Here is a 26277-nt window from a genome sequence, read left to right on the forward strand (position 1 = left end):
TGCACTTGGTAAATGATATGATAAGATGACATACACTATGTGTAACGTGTCTCAAAAGATTATTATTAATTAATGATCAAATTTGAATAGATTTTATTGTTCACTGTCTTTTTCCTTTAATATTAATATACTGGTTTTGGCTGAATATGTGATTCAATAAACCGAGTCAATTTAAAAATATATAATTTCCCCCACAATTAAGACCAAATCAAAGAATAAGAATATAATAAAGTCTTGACTTAAGAACTTGAAAGATCCTATCTAAGGAGAATAACATGTGCTGGAGATGAGTCATGGACACTCATTCTCATGGGTCCATACTCCACATACCTATTCATGTATTTATTAGAATAGAAGTCAAAGGGTTATTTTATTTACCAACAGAACTATGATTATTGATCAACAGTGAACATTCTTACATATTGTCTTTCATATTACTTTGCACAAGAGAAAAATTCCATCTATTTCATTTTATTTATACGAATCTATCGTTGTTCTGATTATCTTCTTGAAATGCATGAAATTGTTGAATCTTTTTTTTCTTGTTTTTAAAATTGTTGGAATCCTTCTTACATCTAATGTTTTCTTGGGGTCAAATTGAAAACTATACAACTGCTCTGTTTTCACTAAATAGAGAAGGTCCAGATATTATTAAAAAAAAACATGTGTCTTCTAGAGACACACACCATTACATTAGAGTTCACTCAAACACTAACTGACATATCTCTGAAACTTTGTTAAGTTTCTTTAACTTCTTGAGCATGCGATGATATTTGTTTCGACATCTTGTTGAGAACGTCGCTATCTTTAGACAAGTAGCGTTTGCTAGTATGTAGGCAGCCACATTCCTCTCTTGCTCTGTGCCTTCATATTGTCTCCATTCCAAGTTCTCCAGATGCGTTGATAAACATTCCGGACTTACTGTTGGTTCGTTCCATGGGTTCATCGGATCATTGTAACGGGCACTGTGATGCTGAGGCGGAAAAAAGAAAAACATTATGCGTGTTAGTATTATAAATCCGCTGTAAAAGAAGGTAACACAAAAATGATAGAATGATAATTAAAGCTATTATAACGGTTATGTTTCAAACAAAATATAAATCTATTAGTAACTTGATTCTTCTGCTAATTAACGTGCTAAGATATGACTAGGAGAAAAACAAACATGTTTCTGCATTTTTACTATCGAGTGTATTTTTTATTATATGTTCATCTAACATATTAGTAAATTTAAAGTAACCTAAAAAGAGTTGCATACATCATACCGATTTAAGCTTGAGAGATCGAAGTCTTGGAGCGTCACTGAGTCTAGAAGCAAGTAGATTCGCCCATCCCGCAGAACATGTACATAGTTCTAGATGTTCAAGAGAGTGGAAGACAGTGCCACAAGGATATGGAGTCTGCTATTGAACTATATGTTATACACTGTAATGAGAATAACAAACCATAAATGGAGAGATCTTGACACTAAGAGGAAAAAAACTATTTACCTCTGAAGTTAGAGAACAGAGAGAAAGATGTTGGATTGAGGCGATAGATCTTATGAACTTCTCAGATTGGCCACAAATAACCTGAATATTCGCCTTGATCACCTTTGGCATATGTTCAAACTTTAGAAAGTTACTGAATGCATCTTTGAAGTAAAGTTTCTCCAAAAAAGGAGCATTTATCACAAACCCATGATTCTCCGCAACGTATGCGCGTTTCCCTTTAAAGTTCTCAACAGATAAGCTCCTCAAAGAAGGCACATTGATATTGAATATCATTACATTGTCATCTTGGGTTCGTTTCACAACCAAATTATCAAGAACCTCACAACTTTCTAGAAGCTTTGCAAGAGATTTATCACCCGAGAATTTAACCGATAAAAGGTGCAAACTCTTGAGCGATGGCAAACAAAACCAAGGCGGAACAACCTTGAACATCACATTGTCATCTTTGGTTTGGCTTACAACCAAATATTCAAGAACCGGACAAACTTGTAAAAGACTTGCAATAGTTTCATGAGAAATTACCAAAAATACCATTTTCATAGTACCACTTTTCATGTTTACACTAACCACTTTTACCACTACTTTTAATGAAGGGTCTAGATTTAAAGGTTCAGGATTTAGGGTTTAGATTTGATGTTTTAGGGTTTAAGGTATATAGTTTAGGGTTTAGAGTTTAAGATTTAGGGTTTAGAGTTAAGGATTTAGGGTTTATAGTTTAGACTTTAGGGTTTAAGGTTTAGGATATTATATTTAGGGTATATAGTTTAGGGTTTAGGGTTTAGAGTTGAAGATTTTGGGTTTATGGTTTAGAATTGGAGGTTTAGGAATTAGAATTTGGGATTAGAATTTTGAAAAACATATAAAAACAAAGATATAAGAGTCTTTACCATTTTAATAAATAAGGTATTATTGAAAATGTGTCTTTAGTGGTGGTAAAGATGAATAATGGTAACTTGAAAGTGGTATTTTTGAAAATTCCCCTAGTTTCATCGCCCAATGAGGAGTTCACCGACAGAAGGTGCAAACTTTTCAGCGATAGCAAACGAAAACGAGGCGGAAGAACGTTGATATTTACTGCATGGAGTATCAACGACTTTAAGGTTACGCAAGTACTCAAGCAACTGGGCAATTGATAGAACCCTGGTTGTAATATGGTTCACTTTCCCTGATCTTTGAAGGTTGGATCAATGGTTTGATGGTTTGATGGGTGTTTGCGGAATGGTAAAAGGGTGATGATAGATGGTTTTGTGGATGGGCACTCACGGATGGATGATTGATGGATCGATGAGAGACTTTGATCAAGAGAATGAACTCAAGTAAGGATCAAAGCCAAGTTGCAATTGGAGAATGAACTCCTCAGCAGATCGATGTTCAAAGATGAACAAAGGATTCACAATGATAAGAGAGATTTTTAATCAAAAGGTGAATGATCTTATTGAAATCGAAAGCAAAGTATTTGTAGAAAAGGAAAACAACATGGGAAAACAAAGCAAAGACTAAGACTTGTAGTTCACGAGAAAGAAAGGAAAACTAGGCAAGACCAAAGACTAAATGATTAAAGAGCTTGACTTGGTTTTGATCATCGATTTGGTTTGGTTTGGAGTAAACCAAGGCTGCAATCGAATTCTTCAATCTTCTGGTTTGAGATCTTGTGATTGGCCCTTGTGATAAGTAGAATGGGTCTTGAGTTTGATCGGATATGGGCTTCTCTTCTTTGGATCGAGCTGCTTCTACTTCATCTTCTATGTCACTCTCACTTAGCTCCTGATCAGCTTCTGGTTCAGTGTCACTCCTACTTAGCTCCAGTTCAGCTCCGACACTCTCCTCAGCTCCATCACTCTCTTCTAGCTCAACCATGGGTGCATCATCCCCTCCTCCTTTAAAAGGATTTGACCTCAAATCTAGATCAACATAAGAAACCAACTCGTCAGCATGATAAGGAATCAGATCAGCAATATTGAAAGTAGAGCTAACAGTGTACTTCCCTTCAAGATCAATTTTATAAGCATTGTTGTTGATCCGTTCAAGCACTTTGAAAGGACCATCTGTCCTTGGTAGAAGTTTAGACTTCCTTTCAGCAGGGAACCTATCTTTCCTCAAGTAAATTGACACCAAGTCTCCTGGCTCTAGAATCAGCTCACACCTCTTTTTGTTAGCTTGCTTTGCATAAGCCTTAGTTCTTTCTTCAATGTTCTTCTTAACCTGCTCATGCAAAGAAACAACATACTCGGCCTTGGCCTTTCCATCAAGGTTAGTCTGTTCATTAATGGGCAAAGGCAAAAGATCTAATGGAGTCAAAGGACTAAAACCATACACAATCTGGAAAGGAGAATGCTTAGTGGTTCTATGAACTGAATGATTGTAAGCAAACTCAACATGAGGTAAACAATCTTCCCAAGACTTAATGTTTTTCTTAACCACAGTACGCAAGAGAGATGACAAAGTCCTATTAACTACTTCAGTTTGTCCATCAGTCTGAGGGTGACAAGTAGTAGAAAACAAAAGCTTAGTTCCCAATCTAGACCAAAGAGTTTTCCAGAAGTAACTAAGGAACTTAGTATCCCTATCAGACACAATGGTTCTAGGCATTCCATGCAAACGCACAACTTCTCTAAAGAAAAGATCAGCAACATTAACAGCACTATCAGTCTTGTTGCAAGCAATAAAATGTGCCATTTTTGAAAACCTGTCTACTACCACAAAAATCGAATCCCTTCCTCTCTTAGTTCTAGGCAATCCAAGCACAAAATCCATTGATAAGTCTACCCAAGGTGCATCAGGAATAGGGAGAGGAGTGTACAAACCTTGAGGTCGGTTCTTAGCTTTAGCTTGAGTGCAAACTATGCATCGGCTGCAGTGTTTCTCAACATCTTTCCTCATGCTTGGCCAGTAGAAGTGTTCCTTCAAGGTGCTGAGTGTCTTATCAACGCCAAAGTGTCCCATTAGTCCACCTCCATGAGATTCCCTAAGATACAACTCTCTCAAAGAACACTGAGGTAAGCATAGACGAGTCTCATAGAAAAGAAACCCATCAGACCTAAAGTACTTCCCACTAGCATGCTTTTCACAATCTTTGAACACTACTTTGAAATCAGGATCATCAGCATAATAAGTCTTAATCTGATCAAATCCTAACAGTTTTGTTTCCATGGCAGCAAGCAAGGCATACCTCCTAGACAAAGCATCAGCTACCACATTTTCTTTTCCTTGTTTGTAATGAATCACATAAGGAAAAGTTTCAAGGAATTCTACCCATTTGGCGTGCCTCTTGTTAAGCTTGTGCTGCCCTTTAAGATGTTTGAGTGATTCATGATCAGTGTGGATCACGAATTCTTTTGGCCAAAGGTAGTGTTGCCAAGTCTCTAGGGCCCTGATCAAAGCGTATAGCTCCTTGTCATAGGTGGGATAATTCGCCATGGCTCCTCCTAGCTTCTCACTGAAATAAGCAATTGGTCTCTTCTCCTGCATCAGTACAGCCCCAATTCCTACACCAGAAGCATCACATTCTATTTCGAAAGTCTTAGAAAAATCAGGTAAAGCAAGTAAAGGAGCTTCAGTCAACTTCCCTTTCAAGGTTTGGAAAGCTTCTTCTTGTGCATCATCCCATTTAAAACCCACATTCTTCTTGATTACCTCAGTGAGTGGTGCGGCTATGGTGCTGAAATCTTTCACAAATTTCCTGTAGAAACCAGCCAAACCATGGAAGCTCCGGACCTCACTCACATTCTTTGGAATAGGCCACTCTCGGATTGCTTTGATCTTTTCTTCATCCACTTTGATTCCTTGAGCTGTAACAACAAAGCCTAAAAACACAAGGTGATCTGCTCCAAAAGTACATTTCTTGAAGTTAGCAAAAAGAGACTCCTTCCTAAGCACTTCTAAAACAGTTTTCAAATGATTAACATGTTCAATCATATTTTTGCTGTAGATCAGGATATCATCAAAGTATACTACAACAAAATGACCTATGAAAGCTCTTAGAACATGATTCATCAATCTCATGAAAGTGCTAGGTGCATTCGTAAGCCCAAATGGCATAACAAGCCACTCATACAACCCATGTTTTGTTTTGAAAGCAGTTTTCCATTCATCCCCTTCCCTCATCCTAATTTGATGATAACCACTTTTCAAATCTATCTTAGAGAACACACAAGAACCGTGCAATTCATCTAACATATCATCGAGCCTAGGAATAGGATACCTGTACTTCACAGTAATGTTGTTAATGGCTCTGCAGTCAACACACATGCGCCAGCTTCCATCTTTCTTGGGCACTAAAAGTACTGGCACAGCACATGGACTCATGCTCTCTCGGATGTGCCCTTTCTCCATCAGCTCATCCACTTGTCTTTGCAGCTCCTTGGTCTCATCTGGATTGGTCCTATAGGCAGGCCGGTTAGGAAGAGAGGCGCCTGGAACCAGATCTATTTGGTGTTCAATACCTCGGAAAGGAGGCAGACCTGCTGGACTATCTTCTGGAAACACATCACCATAATCCTGCAAGATGAATTGAAGGTCTTTCGGAAGCTCCGGTGCAAGGTTAGAAGCAGTTAGTGCACCTTTAAAAACAAAGAGAAGTAAAGGTTGTTTAAGAAAGAAAGCTTTCTTAACCTCACTGTTTTTGGCCATAAGATTAGACCCCATCTTATGTGATTCAGTTGAATCTTTCTTGGCTTCTTGGCGTCGGAGTTTTAGCTGCAGTTGATCCTCATGCACTTCTTGTGGAGATAAGGGAGCTAGAACAATCTTCTTGTCTCGGTGGGTGAAAGAATGGCGGTTTGTAAAACCATCATGGATTGCTCTTTTATCAAACTGCCAGGGCCTTCCTAAGAGGATGTGGCTGGAATCCATAGGTAGAACGTCACACACTATCTCATCCTGGTATCTCCCAATGGTTATAGGAACCATTACTTGTTCAGTAACCATCAACTCGCCTCCTTCATTCAGCCATTGAAGTGGGTAAGGTTTAGGATGCTTTCCTGTTTTCAATCCAAGCTTTGCTACAAGAGATTCACTAGCAACATTAGTACAACTCCCACCATCTATAATCAAGCTACAAACTTTATTATAAACAGTACAACGAGTATGAAAGAGATTCTCCCTTTGATCTATGTCTTCTGGTTTGGATTGGACCTGAAGGGATCTTCTTGTAACCAGGAGCTGACCTCGGACTGGATAGTCTATCAACTCTTCTTCTGAGGCATCAACATTCTCTTCCTCAGATATCATATCACCATTACCCAAAAGTAGCATCACCTTCTTGTTGGTACACTCATTGGCATAGTGTCCAAAACCATGACACTTGAAACACTTCACATCTCTTGCTCTGGTTGCTGGTGCCTTTCCTTTATCATCACGCTGATATCCCTTGAGTTCCTCCTTTGCATTCACAATTGGTTTCTCATCCTTGGTAGTGGACGTCTTGTAGTTGTTGCCATAGGAACCCTTGGTTGGATGCTTTCTCTTTAGTTGCTGCTCTATGAGGATAGACTTGTGTAGCAACTCAAAGATATCCTCATACTCATACATCTCTATGCGATCCTGAATATCTCTGCTTAACCCAGCCTGGAAGCGAGCCATGGTAGCTTCAGCTGACTCGTCTACACCACCTTTAAGCATAAGAGTTTCCATCTCCTGATAGTATTCCTCTACTCCCCTCGTGCCTTGGGTAAGCCTTCTGAGTTTTTGATGCACATCTTTCCCATAATAGCTTGGCACAAAGCGTTTCTTCATAAGAGTCTTGAGTTCATACCAGGATGCAACTTGTGCTTCTCCAGTCCTCCTTCTTGAAGTAACAATCTGATCCCACCAATGCAACGCATAACCATTGAACTCAGTTACAGCAAGCCTCACCTTCTTCTTTTCCGAATAGTCTTGGCAGTCAAACACCAATTCAATCTTCTTCTCCCAATCAAGATAGTCATCGGGATTGCTAGTGCCTCCAAAGACAGGTATCCGAAGCTTAAGGTTCCCAAGACGATCATCAGGTCTCTCCCTTGGTGCACGTCGAGTAGTATGTCTAGTTTGAGACATTGCACGGTCTGATCTGGTTTGAGAAGCTGCACGTCCTGACCTGATGGACCTTTCTGTTCGATCTTCATCTGTGCTACGTCCAGAAGAGGAGTCTAGATCATTAGCAACGGTAGGTCGTTTTCCTCTCCTCTTTTCCCTAGCTGCTCTCCTAACCTGTGAAGTATTACCCAAAACATCATTAGTAGAACGGGTAACCCCAGCAAACTCAAGCTTTTTATCCATCTCATGCATAAGAGTAGCTATCAAGGCACCCATCTGAGTTTTATCCAGTCTAGCTGCTGGTCTTCCCTCTCGTTCCAGATCACTTTCAGACATGACTTCCTGTTAAGAAACTCGACAAGAAAAGTAAGTACACAAGGAATATAGCCGAAGCCTCACAAGTGTTTCTCTCAAGTGTTTCTCTCAACTTTATGGTGAGTTTTCTTGTGAAACCAATAGCTCAGCAGCCAACAAAGATCAATGCTTCAAAGAACAAAACCCCAACCCCAACTAAAGAAAGAGATAGACAGTATTAAGAGATTTAAAGGGGCAGGGAGCTTTACCACCAGAGACTGGATTTCTCTTCAGTCTAGCTGGATTTCTCTTCAGCTTTCTTAGATACTTTGATCTTTCTTTTTTTTTTTTTAACTGGTTGGCCCCCCCGCAATATTAGATAGATAGATAAGAGAATGGAGTTTCACAGAGATCAATCGAGGTTCCCAAAACGAAAGAGAGAAGAATTCAAAGAGTTTTTGTGAAACAAACCCTAGATCACGAGCCTTCAATCTGCTCTGATACCACCTGATAGAACCCTGGTTGTAATATGGTTCACTTTCCCTGATCTTTGAAGGTTGGATCAATGGTTTGATGGTTTGATGGGTGTTTGCGGAATGGTAAAAGGGTGATGATAGATGGTTTTGTGGATGGGCACTCACGGATGGATGATTGATGGATCGATGAGAGACTTTGATCAAGAGAATGAACTCAAGTAAGGATCAAAGCCAAGTTGCAATTGGAGAATGAACTCCTCAGCAGATCGATGTTCAAAGATGAACAAAGGATTCACAATGATAAGAGAGATTTTTAATCAAAAGGTGAATGATCTTATTGAAATCGAAAGCAAAGTATTTGTAGAAAAGGAAAACAACATGGGAAAACAAAGCAAAGACTAAGACTTGTAGTTCACGAGAAAGAAAGGAAAACTAGGCAAGACCAAAGACTAAATGATTAAAGAGCTTGACTTGGTTTTGATCATCGATTTGGTTTGGTTTGGAGTAAACCAAGGCTGCAATCGAATTCTTCAATCTTCTGGTTTGAGATCTTGTGATTGGCCCTTGTGATAAGTAGAATGGGTCTTGAGTTTGATCGGATATGGGCTTCTCTTCTTTGGATCGAGCTGCTTCTACTTCATCTTCTATGTCACTCTCACTTAGCTCCTGATCAGCTTCTGGTTCAGTGTCACTCCTACTTAGCTCCAGTTCAGCTCCGACACTCTCCTCAGCTCCATCACTCTCTTCTAGCTCAACCATGGGTGCATCAGCAATTTTAGGGTTTTTCCAGACATATGGATCCTCAACTTTCTCAGAGATCGATTAACTGCGATGTTAACCCAACAACTGATGTCTGAAGCTGAATAGTTCCGGCTAAGCTTGAGATGCAATCTCTCTAGAATTTGGTGATCGTTAGACAACAAAGATCCGTAAACAAAACTCATAAATGTCACTAAACTCTCATATGATTCTTCATCGTCATCAAACATGACATCAGACACCAGTTCCCAAGGATTCTCCCACCGCTTTGACAGAAGATGTGTTGCCACGTTCTCTTTAAACAGCGGAAGTAATGAGAATATCTTCAAGATCAAGTCATATGGCAACTCATTGATGCTCGGATCCTCCATATATTTTTGTCTGGTGGAGTTTCACTCTCGGTTCCGGAAAACCCTAATTCGATTCGAATTAACCTGAAAGGGATACTTGGGACACAAACAAAGAAGAAACCTAAGAACCCTATATATATATATATATATATATATATCTATATCTATAGTTTATAAAGAATAAAAACCGCCGTAATCAATAAAAGTTAATTTCCTAATCTTAAACTTTTTCCAATATTCCTTATTTTTCGTCATGTTTCTATTGCAATTATAATCTTATCCTCTCGATTTATTTTCTTCACTTTTTGATTGATTATATTAAAAGAATACAACGATGAATTACAAATAAAACAAGAAATCATAAAATCACCTCTCTAAACCTGTCATCAGTCATAAAAGTAGAAAAACAGAGCATAATCATGGCAATTCATGATGAAAATACTATTGTGATTAACAAAAAAAAAAAGTTAGTATCTTCATCATGAATTGCCATGATTCTGATCTGTTTTCTCTGCAGAGCAGAATCTATTAACGGATAATACCATTATAAATAGAATAAGACACAATGGAATAGTATCTTACTTCTGTATTTGTGATTTGTTTCACAGATATCTGATTTTTTTATTTATTTTATTTCGTAAAAGTATGGATATCTAAAAATTTAGGATACTTCATCACTCTTTTTCAATACAAGTAAATCTAAATAAATAATGTTATTTTATTTTTAAATATGTTGTACATAATAAAAGTATAATGTAAAAACTAATAAAACTATATGTTTTATAAATTTTTAAAAATTAATAATGTTTTCTTATAAAAAATGTTTTTTAGAAAAAATGTAGTTTTGTATAAAGATTTAATATTATTTTCTTATTTTAATATTTATATAAGTAATTTTAAATAAAATTTAATAAATTATATGTTAAACAACAAGTATATAAGATTATACATTTAGAACTCTATATTCAATGTTAGATATACGCCTATATGTAAACGTCGGAGTGGAGCGGATGTCCATCTCTAAATTCTTTAGAATGTTTCGTTTTTAATAGATAATAATTTTTAATATTTGTTTTGCTTCAAAAATTTATGAATATCCGGATTTTTTTGAATCGAACCAATAACGAATCAAATAATTTAATAGATAAAATTATCAGCCCTAATTATAATTACCTTGTCAATTGTTACATTTCTGAATTGCAACTTATTCAATTATTAAATATTTTACTTTTGAATGTTTTATTCAGTGTTCATAATATAATCATTTGAAATTAAATATTTATTTCATTTTTAATAAATGAAATTTTCTATTTTTATATACAGATTAAAAATCGATTTATTTTTATATATTTAAAAACAAATATCCTATTATCTATTTATATAATCACAATTAAAAATAAACTATAGAATGTAAATGATTATATAATATATAAAGTTAGTTCTGAAATTGAAAATGTTATGTTATGTAATTTGAACAAAAAACATAGAGAGTAGTTGATATTTTGCTCTAGATATTCGAAATCATTATTTCAGAGAAGAAAAAAAGAGGATGTTTTCTTCATATGTCGGGAAAAAGCTGTCTGAAGCCGGACAAGATTCTTGTTTTAAGGTTATAACGTAATTACCAATATACCTAAAATGTCGATATAAAAAATATTTAGTGGATAGATATACCATTAAATATTTCTAAAAATTAGGGTAAAGTCGTTACTAGTGATGGGAACTAAAAAAATTTGGTCCAATTAACATTAAATCGGTTAAAATAAAATTTAAAAGGTAACGATAGTGGTGACGAGGACATGATACGGATATGTTTAAAAGAATTGGTCTTATCCTCTTTGCTAACACACTACCATGTGGAATTGAAAACTCCTAAAGAAATCTAAACAATATACTATTTAATAAATAAATCTTACTATTTAATTACAAACCGACGTTGTAATATTTTATCCTCTCTGCAATCTTTAGACCTAATCTCAGATCTCTCTTATCTAATATTTATTTTTGGAGTAAATGCCTATAGTTACCTTATTATCATCTTTTAAACTAGAAAGAAGCAATGGTTTTGGGTATTTTTCTTAATTTTCATCGTTTTTGATTATTGTGATGGTATAAAAGAGAATATTATCTCATAAATGACAAATTAAAGAAAAAGGGAGTTACCAAAACAAAAAGCGGGAAATGAAGTGACGGCCCATAGAATGAGAACCGCAAATCAGAAACACAATAATAGCAATTATCATATCATTTGCAATAGATAACAATAACAAAAGATGAAAGAAATATTTTGAGACAAAAAGTGAAATTAAACAGAAGGGTCAACGTTATCCACGGCTTGCACGTAAGTAATACCCACACATATTTATCCTTTTTTCTTTTAAAATTTTAAAAATAAAACTGGAACCTCTTCACATATATATAAATGTACATGTATATCTTCTTATTGAACTCATGTTTCTGTGTTCCCAATTGTAGAACAACAACACACATCTTGACATAAGAACTCTCTTGTTCTGTTTCTTATCCTGTTTCAAGAATTCGTTTTTCTTGATTTCTGTTGGAAGATGAATCTGAATATAAAGCACATGGGCAAAATGATCTATCAAGATTCAAGTAGGACAGAAGAAGAAGAAGACCTTGTTGAAGGAGTTTCAAGATCAATGTTAGAAGCTGAAACATTCTCCGGGGAAGAAAAAGATTTGTCATCTTGTTCATTATCTTCCATGTGTTCATCTGATTTAACAGAGGAGGATGATGATGCTTCTTCATCTTTTTCAAATGGACCTCTTGAAGATCTCTCTGACCTCATGTTACACCTCCCAATCAAGTGAGAAAACATTCTCCGATCATATTAATCTCTTAAAAACTTCTCTTTGAAGCAATTGATATAGGGTTTTTTTATACTTAATGATGAATGGATCTAAAGATTTCCTCATCTCAAGATCTCAACTATATCAAAGATTGTCTGTTTTTATTGATATTTGTTTTAATCTTTTGGCAGGAGGGGATTGTCAAAGTTTTATGAAGGAAAATCTCAATCATTCACATCACTAGCAAATGTTAAAAGTCTTGAAGATCTTATGAAGAGAGGTTTTAAAAATACAAGTAATAAAGCAAGAAGAAAGGCATGTAAGAGCACCGGAGAAATAATAGATCAAAGCTACAAAAGGGTTTATAGCCCAAAAGCTACAATCTCCAAGAAAGCCAACAAAACACCTTCTTTTGTTCTCTCTTCTCTAGCCAGGAAAAAACTTTAGATCCGAGAGGAACATTAGTCTTTCTTTTATTTTTATTTTTTAAATCCTTTTTACGATTCACCAAATCGGTTTCAGTAACATGACCAAAAATAAAACATGTTCACCTTAAATCTTAAGCCTGTAAGAAAGATATTCCCAGTGTCTTAAACGTGTAGAAAAGTTAAATATTTGTACACCCTTTTTGTTGGAACTATTTTTTAGCAATGTATTCATATGCTAAAAATAGAGTTAGTGTGAATGAGAAATGGATGTCTAATGTGTGTGATTTGAGAAACTTGTATAAAGTTACAAATATACACGTTAGATATTTGGATTTGGGTTTTGATTTGTTAGTTGGACTTCATGTTCATTAACTTAATCATATAAACCAAATATATGTGATCTTTTATATTGATAAAATATAAAAAAGAAATCCATTTAAAGTATATTATTTTGTTTGAATGAGTCAAATAATAATAATTATACTCTTTAATTTTTTGGTCAAAATGTAAAATTGAATTCACATAATAATGACAAGAAATAAATACTCCATTAGTGCACCATGGGAGGTTTCATTTTATGTTGAAAATGAAATTTGTGCTTCTCATTATTTTCTATATAAAGCCTCATGGCAATGAAGAAAAATAGACACATCAAATACCAAAAGAAAAACCACATCCTCCTATATTCGATAGTTATGTTAGAATTTATTTTTCTTTGTGTCTGAGAGTACAACACAAAACTAGTTTCGCCAGGCTTCTGATAGAGTGACGCAAATTCAGAAGATTGTTTGCAGTTGTATCCTGGGACTCATTACGTTATCGAACCGTCGCACTACGGGACGTATTTTGAGCTAAGGAAAGAGATAATATCTCGCCTCTGCAGTTGTATCATCCTTTTCTTACTCTTTGATATAATTTTATCATTTTTATTCTTTACAATATTCAGTAATCCGTAAGAAGTAAAATACGGTTCTATCAGTCTTAACTCAAAATATTCGTTTATTGCTTTGCACTAACCGGACTGATTATTGTAAAAGAATTTTTTTTTTGTAAGAACAGGTTGATTGATCTTTGGGAAAAGATGCTGGAGTCAAACCTATAGCATTATTTCAAAATAATCATTCTAGTAATTTTTTTTTGTTTGTATTATTATACTAACAAAACTGATTATTTTGTGAAGTGTTTTGTCATGAAAACATGAATTGGAGATTTCATGGTGATAAAGAATCTGTTCATTCCATCAGATTATTTTTTGATGATTTCTATGGGGATTAAAATCATTAATTGATGGATCCAGTGGTTACAATCATTTTTTTTAATATTAGTCAAAAATGTGACTAGAATAAAACGTTTTTAGTCATAGTGCATGTTAATGCTTTGACTTGGTTAAAGACAAATTTATTTGATTTAATTATCAAGAATGCCTAACATTTTTTGTTTCATTGTGACAGAATTTTTCTTTATGGTGTAACTTAATTTAATTATTAAGCATATGGATGACCATGAGAAAACATGAGAAAACAAAAAGGAGTCAAGTTTAAAAAATATGGTGAAAACATATTTATAAACAACATTTTGATCTTTTGAGATCAAGTTGTATGAATGGAAATTGATTTTTGTGAGTCGACGCCCCAAACTAAATTTGGGAGAGGTCTGCCACATATAAATCATTTGCCATAAGAAATAAAATGTTTGTTGATATTGATCAAAACATTTGTATTTCGTCAATGCTTAAATGCATTTTTTAAAAAGGTTGACCATAAAAAACCAATGAAAATTTTTCATACCAATATGACTGAAATTGACATATGTATTGTAGTTTCAAAATTCAATATGGTTAAAAATAATCATAGAAAATTGTGGTTTTGATGGTACAAAAATATCATGAAATGATATGTATATTTGCCAAAAGGCAAAAATATGTTTTGAAAAAAAAAAACATATACAAAGTTGGATTTATACATCAACTTGAGAGAACTATGAAAATAGTTTTATCTAAAATGTGATCTCCTGAGAATGAAATACATTTTAAAGAAAATTGTAATAATTTTCGAAATTGTTTTTATTATTCATTTAAATCTAAAGGAGTTGTAGATTAAATTTCTAAACTCTTAAGAGATGTTAAATGTAAATATGCATGTTTTTGAGCTATCTCAAGAAATGTGGGGGAAGCTTTGCTTACCAAATAAAGTCATTGGCAAGAGGCCAAATGAACTTAGTGATAGTTATCAAACTATGGTTTAAAAAAAAACTAGTGTCATACACTGAGTTTTGTGTATAATGGTTAATTGTATCTTGAGGAAAAAAAAAGATGACAAAAATCATTAGACAATTGATCTCGACTAATCTCAATTGATTATGTTCAATGTGATGACAACCTAGGATCCTGTTATTAAAGGTGTGTCATGAGATCAAATTGTAATATCATCAAGAGGAATGGGTTTAGCCTATGAACTAAGATGAAGTTTGGCGGTAACTCTACTTATCAGATTGGAGATCCCAAGAAATAGGTTCAAGGAGACAACTAAGTCAAACTAAATCTGCCCAAAGCACTGTAAGACTTCGGTCTATACCCAGTTCCTAGGATGATTAAACAGTGCTACATGTAAGGAATAGAGGATAAGCATTTGCTTTTAATGATTTGTGCCAATTGTTTTGAGATATGAATGGAGTAGTACATGATACTTCTCTAAACAAAACTAATGGCAAATCACCTTGTGAGTGTGAAATGGGGCCGTTTCTAGGAGAATAAAATGGCTATATTCTCTAAAGTTCACTCATGATTACCAGGAATGTTCATGGCCAAAATGAACACAATAGAGAAATTGGTTTTGTGAGAGAATGAAACTGTGTTTTGGCTATTGTCTAGGTTTACACCAAAGCCCGGGAGGTTCAAGACATCATGGCCACCTCCTGGCCAAGTAAATCCGATAGCTATTAACAATGACTGGTTCAAGGCTGAAAAATTGCTACCAACTCATCATGCAGTGAATTTCTCGTTTGTACTCTCAAAAGTCCTTAGTTGAGTCTTGTCGAGTCTTGTTGAGTCTTGTCGAGTCTTGTCTAGGAGGTCAAGTATGTCGAGTCGTCTAGTGTCTAGAAGCATTTCTATTCATGTGGGGGATTGTTGGAACTATTTTTTAGCAATGTATTCATATGCTAAAAATAGAGTTAGTGTGAATGAGAAATGGAGGTCTAATGTGTGTGATTTGAGAAACTTGTATAAAGTTACAAATATACACATTAGATATTTGGATTTGGGTTTTGATTTGTTAGTTGGACTTCATGTTCATTAACTTAATCATATAAACCAAATATATGTGATCTTTTATATTGATAAAATATAAAAAAGAAATTCATTTAAAGTATATTATTTTGTTTGAAATTCATTTAAAGTATATTATTTTGTTTGAATGAGTCAAATAATAATAATTATACTCTTTAATTTTTTGGTCAAAATGTGAAATGAATTCACATAATAATGACAAGAAATAAATACTCCATTAGTGCACCATGGGAGGTTTCATTTTATGTTGAAAATGAAACTTGTGCTTCTCATTATTTTCTATATAAAGCCTCATGGCAATGAAGAAAAATAGACACATCAAATACCAAAAGAAAAACCACATTCTCCTATATTGGATAGTTATGTTAGAATTTATTTTTTCTTTGTGTCTGAGAGTACAACACAAAACTAGTTTCGCCAGGCTTCTGATAGAGTAACGCAAATTCAGAAGATTGTTTGCAGTTGTATCCTGGGACTCATTACGTTATCGAACCGTCGCACTACGGGACGTATTTTGAGTTAAGAAAAGAGATAATATCTCGACTCTGCAGTTGTATCATCCTTTTCTTACTCTTTGATATAATTTTATCATTTTTATTCTTTACAATATTCAGTAATCCGTAAGAAGTAAAATACGGTTCTATCACTTTTTTCGGCCTCTGGCTCTGTTTAGTTGAATGTATCAAAGCTTGTTGCTTCACATAGCAAGAGACAGCTTGTCTGTGTTCCATATCGATAACCTGAGAAAGTTTATGTAATGGATCAGACCATTGATTGGTATGGCTATGCAACCATTGATTGGTACGGCTATGCAAAAAAATAAAAAGAAAACAGATGAGAACTGTATATGGCAATTTGGATTAGAGTGTAATTTGTTGTAGTACTCTGATAAGTTGTAGTGGTGCTCCTTCGAGAAAAATAACTTGAGCACTTTTATCTTCTTTAACCAACTTATCAACAAATTAATGGATAGGATTGTAAAGCTTTCTACCTGTGACTGTCATTGTTATTTTATACAGAAGTTATGCATTTCAGTATTTTTCTTGTTCTGGCTGATCATATATATATATATATATATATTGTTATATAATATAGAACTTATCTATTTATCAGTATTTTTCTCGTTCTGGCTGATCAAATATATATACTACCTTCTCTTCAAACTCAAGTCAAAGACGTTGATAAATCTTAGTAAACTCAATTCTGATGGTCTCACAATACTTACGCCAAACCTTGCAATGTTTAAGATTATCAGCTCTCAGCGAAAAAGGTAGAAAAAAAGTAATACAGTGGTTTAGATTGTACTGCGACCAAGGTGTGGAAAGAGAACGCCTTTGAGAAAGGTGGTTTGTTACTACCCGTAGACGGACCACACCTTTCTATGCCTTCTCCATGAAGACATGATCCGAACTAAACTTGTGCTTCTAATTGTAAAATACCAGTTAGATATAGCTTGAGGTTTCTTGGAATGGGTACCCTTTCCTTTGATCTTGGAACAGAGGTTTATTTGTTAACGGCAAAACAAATATAGAACAAGAGTTAAGTAAGCGAGAAAGGAAGTTTATTTGGGAATTGAATCATGGCTTCCATGGCCACAGTTTACTGTGTGTTTTGGTTGCCAAAGTATGTCTCCAACACGGTTGTTCTCAATTTGACTTTCTAGATAACGTCAGAAAAGCAGAAACACTAGCAAGTTCCAGCAACCAAGAGACGAGACACTTAACTACTGTCGCAGATAAGATGTCTTCTTGCGTCCTATGATTTAATAGAAGCTCTCAGCCGTTCTATTTGAACCGGATATTCCTTACTAAACATTTAAAGTGTGATTGGTGGATTTTAGAGTAACTAGGAGAAATTAAAATGGAGTAATTAAAAGTGACAGAGTAAAACAAAAGGAAAATAAAATAAAATCAGGTGTAACTCACATTCCACTTCAGAAACAGTGAGGTAATAAAGTGTAATACATACCTGCAGTTAAACAGTGATGAGCGTAAGAGTGAGAGAAATTATTTTCACCTAATTGGCAAAAGTATGAATTGAACTAAGAGAACAAATATTATCGCTCAAATATTCTCTCTAATAGTGCTATCCAATCAGACCCTAAATCTTTCAATTAGTATGTAGTTCGTTTTGAACGTAAGCTTTTATGGATTTGTTTTCGAATAAGTTATTTCCCAAAACTCTAGTACTAGGTAGGGTTGGACCATATATATTGTTTTTTTTTTTGAAAAAAAAAAACCATGTATATTGTTCCACTTAGTATGAGATCATTTGAGGAATAACTGATCCAAAAACAAATTTATAAGATCTGAAACCCAACACAGATCATATCATACAAAACGAGATGTTGGAAAATATGATTATAGCCATTAATTTGATCGAAAAATGTATTTGGTGTGTCTCAACAAATTGATATCAGAGCTAAAGTTTATTGATCTTTTGGTAAGGGAAAGATCTTAATCTCATATCGAATACTATACTAACGAAAGTCTAATATATATATATATATATGTGTGTGTATATGTGGTATAACTCTATTTAGAGTATTTCTAAAAAAAAATTTAAACTTTAAATATAAATCTTCTTATTCTCCAATTTTTTTTCAAAACTTTAGATTAGAAGTTTATATTTTTATTTGTATTTTGATCTTTTCAATTACATATCAAATTTATGATTTTTAAACATTTTCTCGTTTATCGTTTTAATCTATAAATTTTAAATTTTATGAAATATTTAAATATTTTAAAATTTTACACATAAAATTAAATAATTCTAAAATAACTTTTAAAATAGCTTTATAAAACAACAATATTACAATAAAACTTAACGTATTCATTAGTTGATCATATATGAGAGTGCTACATAAATAGTAGTATGAAACAATATAGTATTTTACTTGTAATTTAATATCTAATTTTGTATTTCTATGTAAATTTTTATATTTTAGTAGAATATATTTTATATATGTACTAGTTATTTATAAAACTTTATAGATTAAAATAATTATGATAAATATAAGCATTGTATAAAATATAAAAAAAAAAAATTAAATTTAAAGTTTTGTTTTCAGAGAATAGCACTTTTAAACATCAAATATAAAATTTTGCAAATTTCAAAACATAGTATTTTTTGGGAATGATCTTAGTAAGAAAAGTTTTCTGGAAACTAACCTATCCAAAAACAAATTTATTTGGGTTTAAACCTAAATGGTACAATATATTAGACATATGGTGATAGATATCTAGCTCTATTTGAACGTCTGACCTCCGGCACGCATCTGATCTGGCTCTAATAGAGTCTGTACAATGACTTTAGTTGTTTCATTCGAGTAACTTCTGCAACGAGTAAACACCGAAACACCTACGACGCAAGCTAACAAAAACAACCAAACCTTTCGACAGGTTCCAATCACAGTCAGTGCACATCGTTGAGAAATTAAAAGCCCAAGTTCCGCTAGTACAAATAAACGTAGGATGATGGGTTTAATGGGCCATATATAGGGATTTAAACAAAGCTAAGCTTATGCTGTTTAGAAGGTAGTTTGGATAGTACATCCAATCATACTATCAATGGAAACAATTGGTAAAACATGTGTCAGTACCAAACGAATTTCTTTTTGGTATGAATTAAAATTATTTAACTACAATTTTTAATATTAGTTGCATTCTTAAAAAAATATATGCCATGTGAATACTTAAAAGGTGTTTGCTTTTTGTCCGCTCTCACTTTAAAAAGGAAGCATATTAGCCAGCTTTGAGTTGCTTTTATATTATAGAATTCGAATTTAATTAGTAATACTGTATAGGACTAAAGATCGATAACCTAACCAATGTTGAGAAGACTAACACAAACCGCATACATAAATATTATATTAGATTATTAGATCCAGGCATTCAGCTTAACCGTATGCAAATTTCTCGGTTTTTGTTTGCAACATATACCTTTTAAGATAATGAATTAATATATCAAAAGAGGGAAACAATTATTATTGATATTAGGACGAGTCTATTTCAATAACGTTACATGGAAGAAATAGATCAAACTGAAGACATAAAATCAACAACAAGAACTCAACGAGACGCAAACAAGAGTTACAAGACGAGGCTTAAAACAACGGTTAAATGATTTTATTTAAATAACTTAAAACATAGGAAGGGGAACTTTTTTCAAAAAAATAACATAAGAAGGGGGAAAACTTCTTAAAATAGTAATCCAAAGGCCAAAACCGTGACGGAGGCGAAGAAAGTAGGGATAAACGAGAATGCATCGGAGGTAGGGCTCGGGGCAGGGGCGTCAACCGCTGCAGCCGACTGTTGAACCGCAGAAAACGCTATCAATGCAACCATAACCGCTACGAAAAGCTTCATCTTCATTGCCTCCATTGTTGGTATTTTGGATTTGAGACTCAGAGAGAGCAGATGAAAAGAAGGAAAAAGAGATTTTAGTGAGTATTGTTGTGGTGTTGATGTTTTTGATGTGTGACTTGTGAATTACATTTGTTAGTGTTTATATACCCGAGAACGCATGAAAGGCCAAGTGTGTACATGTAACTTTACACCAACGCCTTGAACAATTTAATTTTAATATTTTCAAAATATGCCCTTCGTCCAAAAAAAAAAATTCAATACATTATAATATATACCACGAACAATTTTAATTCAACTGTATAATAAATGTGTTATATTGTACTGTGGAATTGGTTTATGACTCGTAAAAGGTTTTCGTTCTTTTTTGACCAAAAACATAAAAATAAAAGAACTGTGGTTACTATAATTGAAACTAGAAATAAAAAAAAATTGTTTGAGCTTTAAACCTAAAATCTTAGAAAAAGATGGAGAAGAGAGATACTCAAAGGATACAGCGATACAGGTTAGTCGCTTTGAATAACATCGAAATATCACTGATTATCTCAGAACAAGTAAACTATATTTTAGGATAAAGAAAAACTTCAAATACTGTATAAAGGTTAATGGTAGCTTTGATAAAAAAATATAATATCAATCAGTTAAAATATAATATTGTTGAGCGTTTGTATTTTTCTATCAGACAAGTAATTTATATGTTTCTCTTTTTCGTTATTTATTTTCTATTTGTTTAAGAGTTAGGTTTCATTAGCCCCTAAAACAAGAGTTAGGTTTCAACTTTTCAGTGTGCTCGTCCAATGAATGTTTTATTTTTTAACCTTTTTATCATTCCGAGTGCTTTATATTCAGTTATTTTCTTTCCATTTACCATCTGTATCAGATTTCTTCATAATATAAATGATCAATAAACTTAATATGTTTTTTGTTTGTGTGAAATGATTAGAGATGAGATAAGCAATGACCTGTTGAGTTGTGTCTTATAGGTAAAGAAGATAGAAACTGGTTGATGGTTCCATGTGCTTAAGTAACATGATTTGGCCCAACCCATAATTTCTCCAAATTATTGTTCTCTTTTTCTTCTTTATTTCCCTTCTGTTTATCCTTTTGTTATTTATCGGCTTTGATATTTGATTTGGCGTATCAGTTTTTCGTATATTAGTCAGTATATCAATATTTAGCTTCAGCATTATGAGTAATTATTGGAACGTCTAATACATTATCATAACTCATTGTATTCTGTCCTAACCTTTGTGAATCATCAGAGGTTCATCCAGTCGAATAATAATGTTCTGTTACATCCTTAAATCTATGATATATCATACTTTTACAATTTTAAATTGATATTATAGACTATACTTAAGCCTTTAAATCTAACATGCATGATGAATGACGATAGTTTAGCCTTTAAATCACAGACAAAAATGTAAATACTTTCATTTGCAGCCCTTAATTAAATTTATGTACTTTCTAACAACAGTGGTATTTATTTACTTCTAACTGAATAAATTAAATCAAATTAGTCTGCTTAGTTTTTGTCAACTTGATTAGTTATTTATGAAAAGCAAACCACTAAATTATCATTTTCCCTCAGTTAAAACTTAAAATTCATTATTAAACACTTGTAATTGACAAAAAAACACTTAATAGTTGAAATGTCATATGCTGTCATTTCATTGATTAACAGAATAATTAGTTGGTGCAGTGAATCAAACCTCCATCATTTCATTACCAAATGCAACAAAGGAAAGACTCTAAAACAACTCAATGATCTGCAACCTTCTCGTCTTTGAAGGTTACAAGAGATAAGACTAAACAGATTCTCTCTTTCACAATTACAAACTACAAACAAACTTGTTCAAGCTCTCTCTTTCCCACTTACAAATTCTCTTTTCAATAAGCAGCAAATGCACCAAAAGGAAAGACTCTAAAAAACAACCCAAAAGCTCTGCAACCTCCTTGTCTTCAAGGTTACAAGAGACAAGACTTCTCAAAATCTCTTCCACACTTACAAACTGCAGTCACACTTGGTCTCTTCCAACCCAAGTAACAAGTAAGAACCCCCAAAAACCGCAACTAATACCTAACCAAAACCTAGAAACCAAAACAAAAAGTGTTCTGAAAAACCAGATAGTGTAAGAATAAATCAACAAAAACGATATTTCCACACAGCACAAGTGTTACTCTACATCTTCATCAATCATCATCATCTTGTTTCTTCTGTTCACCATCTACTGACAATTAGGGTTTCTTCCAGGGCCACCATAGTAAAAATAATGCCCCCAGTCATCATTCTTACCAACCTCAACATCATAGCAATTAGACTTCTCAGTGAAAGTGTTGAGCCCTTTCGGTTCTTTCAGGTTATTAGAGCGATCAACAACTTGAATATTCCGAAAGTAACTTGCTCTCGAGAACCCTGCATCAGGAAACAGACCGCTTCCCATTTGAGTGGTGGTATGGTGACCGTCTTCTTCCATGTTCACTACTTCCCCACCCCATTCCACTATCGACGCACTGTCTGCTAAGTACGAGAACAGAAAGCTTGGCCAGTACCCCAACACGTATCCGTCTCCAAACTGCATCCACCAGTGCCCTTCTTTCGGATCCTACAAGTATCAGTTTGAATGAATCAAAGTTAACATCTTTTGGTAAATGCTGTTAATGGGAAACTGGTTCTTATCTTACCTTCCAAATGGTAATGCTGATATCGTATTGGGAGTTATGGAAGCCAGATACTGGAGATATACTAGCTCCCATTGCTATTTGACTGTTGATTTGTATAAAACCGGAACAAAGGAGATTGTAGCAGCCAGTAGCTTGGTAAGCATCACTCTGTTGTTTTGTTCCAAACAATAGAGAAAGTAAGGAACTAAGGATCATCAGAAACAGGGGAAAAGTTATGGAGCTTTACCGTCCAGTATGTGAAGAGTCTTGTATTGTTATCACCATATAGATCCGGACTAACCTGGTTTTGTATATATATATGTTAAAAGAAGGTAAAGATGTTAATGGAAAGAAAGTTAAAAATAGATAGGTGTGGTTGTTTACCTGCCAACCAGCTTCAATGCTGTTGAGGTCTTGACCAAAAGCACCACCAAGAATCCACAGCTGAGACAAGCTGAACTCATTTGGGCTCTGTACTTTGGGTTCCCAAACATTTATCGTCGCCTTGGCTCCGTAAAACTTGCCTCCTTCCACATAAGCTATAGCGTGCTAAATGCACATACAAAAATAGAGCTTTTTAGAATCAAGAAACTTTTCAGGCAATAGAATCAGAGTCTCTACCTGATGACCACTTTGGTTGGCGAGGTCAGGATCAGCAGAACGAGGCAGGGGAACAGTACGGTGCTTCTTCTTACCGTAGCGTTTAACAGAACTTGCTCTCAGAACATCTTCTTTCTTTGTCCTCCTCACTGGTATTGTTCCTTCGGAACACACTCCGCTCTGGTGCCATAACTGAGTGACTGGATTGATTCTCTCTTTTGGTTTCTCAGTCACTTTGTTCTCACCAAACAGCAGGTCAGGGACTGTACTAGGATTCATCTGTTCGAATTAAAATATATATATATATATATGTTAGAAGACATAGACAAAACTAAAAGGAAAGGCAAATGCTAAATCAAGAAGATGACCTGAATCTTGTGATCTTTGAGGAAAGGATGGTCAAAAGCTGGTTGCTTGGAGATATGAACACAGTCTATTATGTCTCCATCTGGACTCTGTTTTGAAAATATCACACAAAAGGAGTTAGATTTTCACATAGTAGTAATCAAAAAGGTTTCAACTTTCTTCCTATATCTTGTTACTAAACAACTAAACGAAGGTTCCCATCAAAGCTTGCATAGTTGCATGAAAGTAAAAGACTCAAAAACCTGAATGCTCTTAACGGCTGGTTTGTTCAATCGTTTCAAGTGTTTGTGCACTTCCAAGTTCTGACTTGAGACACTGAGCCTCCCTGTTACGCATGTTAGAGAGAGCAATCCCCACCAGCAGAACCAAACAAGAAACCCTCTGAACACCCTCTCGTTGCTAAAATGCGCCGCAGAGCCCATCTTCCTAGATTAAAGAGAAAGAAAGGAAGAAGATTTGGGTTTGGGGGTTCTCACTAATCTAAGTAAGCTCTTTTATTTGGTGAAAAAAGCTAGCACCTTTTGTTCTATCTTCTTCTCTCTACAAGACCTCCTAACCCACCACCACTAACACCAGTGATTCTGCAGCGACATTGAAGTGGGTCTCTCCTTTGATGATGTAAAGTCTCCACCTTTTTTTTGTCTCTCTCTCTCCCCTTTTTTGGCCACTTTCTCTCTCTCTTTAGGCTTTTAGTTTTAGTTAACCATTAAAAATACACAGTTATGAGTAATAAATACAAACTTATCCAATTACCTTTACCGCCCTCAAAAGTAAATAATTACGAAACGAAACCGTCTAAGAACATCATTCGGAAACCCCCCCCCCCCCCCCCCTCCCCTCAACTTTCTCTAATGGGGTATTCAAATGATTGTTTGTCTAATTATAAAAATTAAAGGTAAAAAATACTACATGTGTATAAAATGAATCATTCGTCACTAAAAAATTGCATGGATGTTGAGTAAAATATGACTATTCGTTTTCAATAATCATAAAATGTTTTTTTTGGTAATCTAATAATAAAACTGTTTATAAAATCTGAAGGTAAAATGTTAGATTTTGCATATGAAACTGGATTCAAAGTCATTCAAACTCTTTAAGATTAAATGGATTGTAAAAGTTTATCAGATATGAATAACATAAGATTTCAATTTTCAAATTTTAAATTTAAATCATTAAATGAATAATAATATATTTCAGATTTTTTAAACTAAAAATTTGTTTTCACGTATTTGCTGGAAACTTTTGGATTCATTAAATAATTCCTTTTGATGTGGATCGAATTCGAGCAGTAGAAGATTACTAGCATTTTCTTTATCATTGGACTAATTCGATGTAAATTTTCAAATTCTTTTTTTATGGATTCCAAATTCTTTTAATGAAAAATTGTAAATTCAAGAACCAATAATTTCTGAAAACATTTTAAATACAATAATCAATAGTTTAGAAATTTAATAAATAATTTAAAATAAATCATTAAATAACCATAGATTATAAAACCTAAATACTTAACTATAAATCCACTATTGAATAACACCTTCTAAGAGAACTAGGTGGCATGGCTCTGCTTTGGAAGAGGAATGCTATGTGTTGTTAATCACGAATTAATATTAATCCCAACAAAATTAGAGTTTGACATATGCATATTTAAAAAATAACACTACTATAAGTTTAATAACTGTAAAAAAAACAATTTGAAAGAGCGGCCCTTGCATTAAATTGCATCTAACCAATTTATCACTAAGTTTGGTAGTTTAGTGTATCCACTGTATTAACGTTGAAAAGCCATAGAATATATCAAAATTTTAATTTGGGTACTTTTCAAGCATATATTCCTCTTTTACATTCGTGTTTCTTTCTGTTAAATTATGATTTCCAAACGAATAAATTCTGAAACAAAAGAAAATGTTAAAAAAAATACTCCTATATATCTGAAACATCGTATCGAACGATGTCAATAAAGATAAAATAAATAAAGAGAACAAAGTTCTGCATAAAGTGTTAACTTTGTCAGTAAAATATTAAACATATTGTTTTGACCCATCATGCTACTGGTCCAATAGCGTACTACTTTTTGTTAGATACATCTTTTTGAGCAACTCAGATTAAACAACTAATTACATTGTTTTGTTATAAAATATATACGTATATAATTTTCTTTTATCACGAAATAGATAACTAAAACTACACAGTTATAACTTATCCAATCCCACTCCATAATTTACTCCAAATTAAGAAATGGAGTGGAAAATAGAGTGATGACCAAAAAATAAAAACATTACTCCATAAATAGAGTAATGCTTTTATTTTTTGGTCATCATTCCATTTTTCACTCCATTTTCAACTTCATTTCTCAATTTGGAGTAAATTATGGAGTG

At 33.8% G+C, this 26277-nt stretch overlaps 5 protein-coding genes across 7 annotated transcripts; 1 reads left to right on the top strand and 4 right to left on the bottom strand.

The window, feature by feature from the left end:
• Positions 1-605: 605 nt before the first annotated feature.
• Positions 606-2027, bottom strand: LOC130508632 (putative FBD-associated F-box protein At5g56560). Its single transcript, XM_057004227.1, has 3 exons — positions 1491-2027; positions 1266-1400; positions 606-973 (listed from the first exon to the last, which is right to left on the bottom strand). The coding sequence occupies exons 1-3, from the start codon at positions 2025-2027 to the stop codon at positions 701-703; spliced, it is 945 nt and encodes a 314-aa protein (XP_056860207.1). The 3' UTR covers positions 606-700.
• A 452-nt stretch (positions 2028-2479) lies between these two features.
• LOC130508633 (uncharacterized) lies at positions 2480-9034 on the bottom strand. The gene is made up of 9 exons (XM_057004228.1): positions 8786-9034; positions 7335-7847; positions 6659-7220; positions 4502-6493; positions 4298-4444; positions 4098-4255; positions 3414-3695; positions 3102-3341; positions 2480-2614 (listed from the first exon to the last, which is right to left on the bottom strand). Exons 1-9 carry the CDS (start codon positions 9032-9034, stop codon positions 2480-2482), a joined length of 4278 nt encoding a protein of 1425 aa, XP_056860208.1.
• A 2788-nt stretch (positions 9035-11822) lies between these two features.
• On the top strand, positions 11823-12818 carry LOC130507896 (protein OXIDATIVE STRESS 3-like). The gene is made up of 2 exons (XM_057002633.1): positions 11823-12211; positions 12386-12818. The coding sequence occupies exons 1-2, from the start codon at positions 11949-11951 to the stop codon at positions 12639-12641; spliced, it is 519 nt and encodes a 172-aa protein (XP_056858613.1). The 5' UTR covers positions 11823-11948; the 3' UTR covers positions 12642-12818.
• Positions 12819-19871: 7053 nt separating this feature from the next.
• On the bottom strand, positions 19872-20400 carry LOC108840820 (arabinogalactan protein 14-like). Its single transcript, XM_018613639.2, has one exon. It carries the CDS (start codon positions 20288-20290, stop codon positions 20108-20110), a length of 183 nt encoding a protein of 60 aa, XP_018469141.2. The 5' UTR covers positions 20291-20400; the 3' UTR covers positions 19872-20107.
• A 1675-nt stretch (positions 20401-22075) lies between these two features.
• On the bottom strand, positions 22076-24573 carry LOC108817323 (uncharacterized). 3 transcript variants are annotated; one of them, XM_057002634.1, is made up of 8 exons: positions 24421-24573; positions 24145-24324; positions 23905-23991; positions 23558-23815; positions 23321-23485; positions 23184-23237; positions 22958-23104; positions 22076-22878 (listed from the first exon to the last, which is right to left on the bottom strand). In XM_057002634.1, exons 2-8 carry the CDS (start codon positions 24322-24324, stop codon positions 22501-22503), a joined length of 1269 nt encoding a protein of 422 aa, XP_056858614.1. In that variant the 5' UTR covers positions 24421-24573; the 3' UTR covers positions 22076-22500. The 3 variants fall into 3 exon arrangements, with proteins under 3 accessions (XP_056858614.1, XP_018445493.2, XP_018445486.2); XM_018589991.2 differs by having other exon boundaries at positions 24145-24328; positions 24421-24565; XM_018589984.2 differs by having other exon boundaries at positions 24145-24546.
• Positions 24574-26277: the final 1704 nt, after the last annotated feature.

Source organism: Raphanus sativus, chromosome 2, assembly GCF_000801105.2.
Source record: "Raphanus sativus cultivar WK10039 chromosome 2, ASM80110v3, whole genome shotgun sequence".
NCBI classification, from domain to species: Eukaryota; Viridiplantae; Streptophyta; class Magnoliopsida; order Brassicales; family Brassicaceae; genus Raphanus; species Raphanus sativus.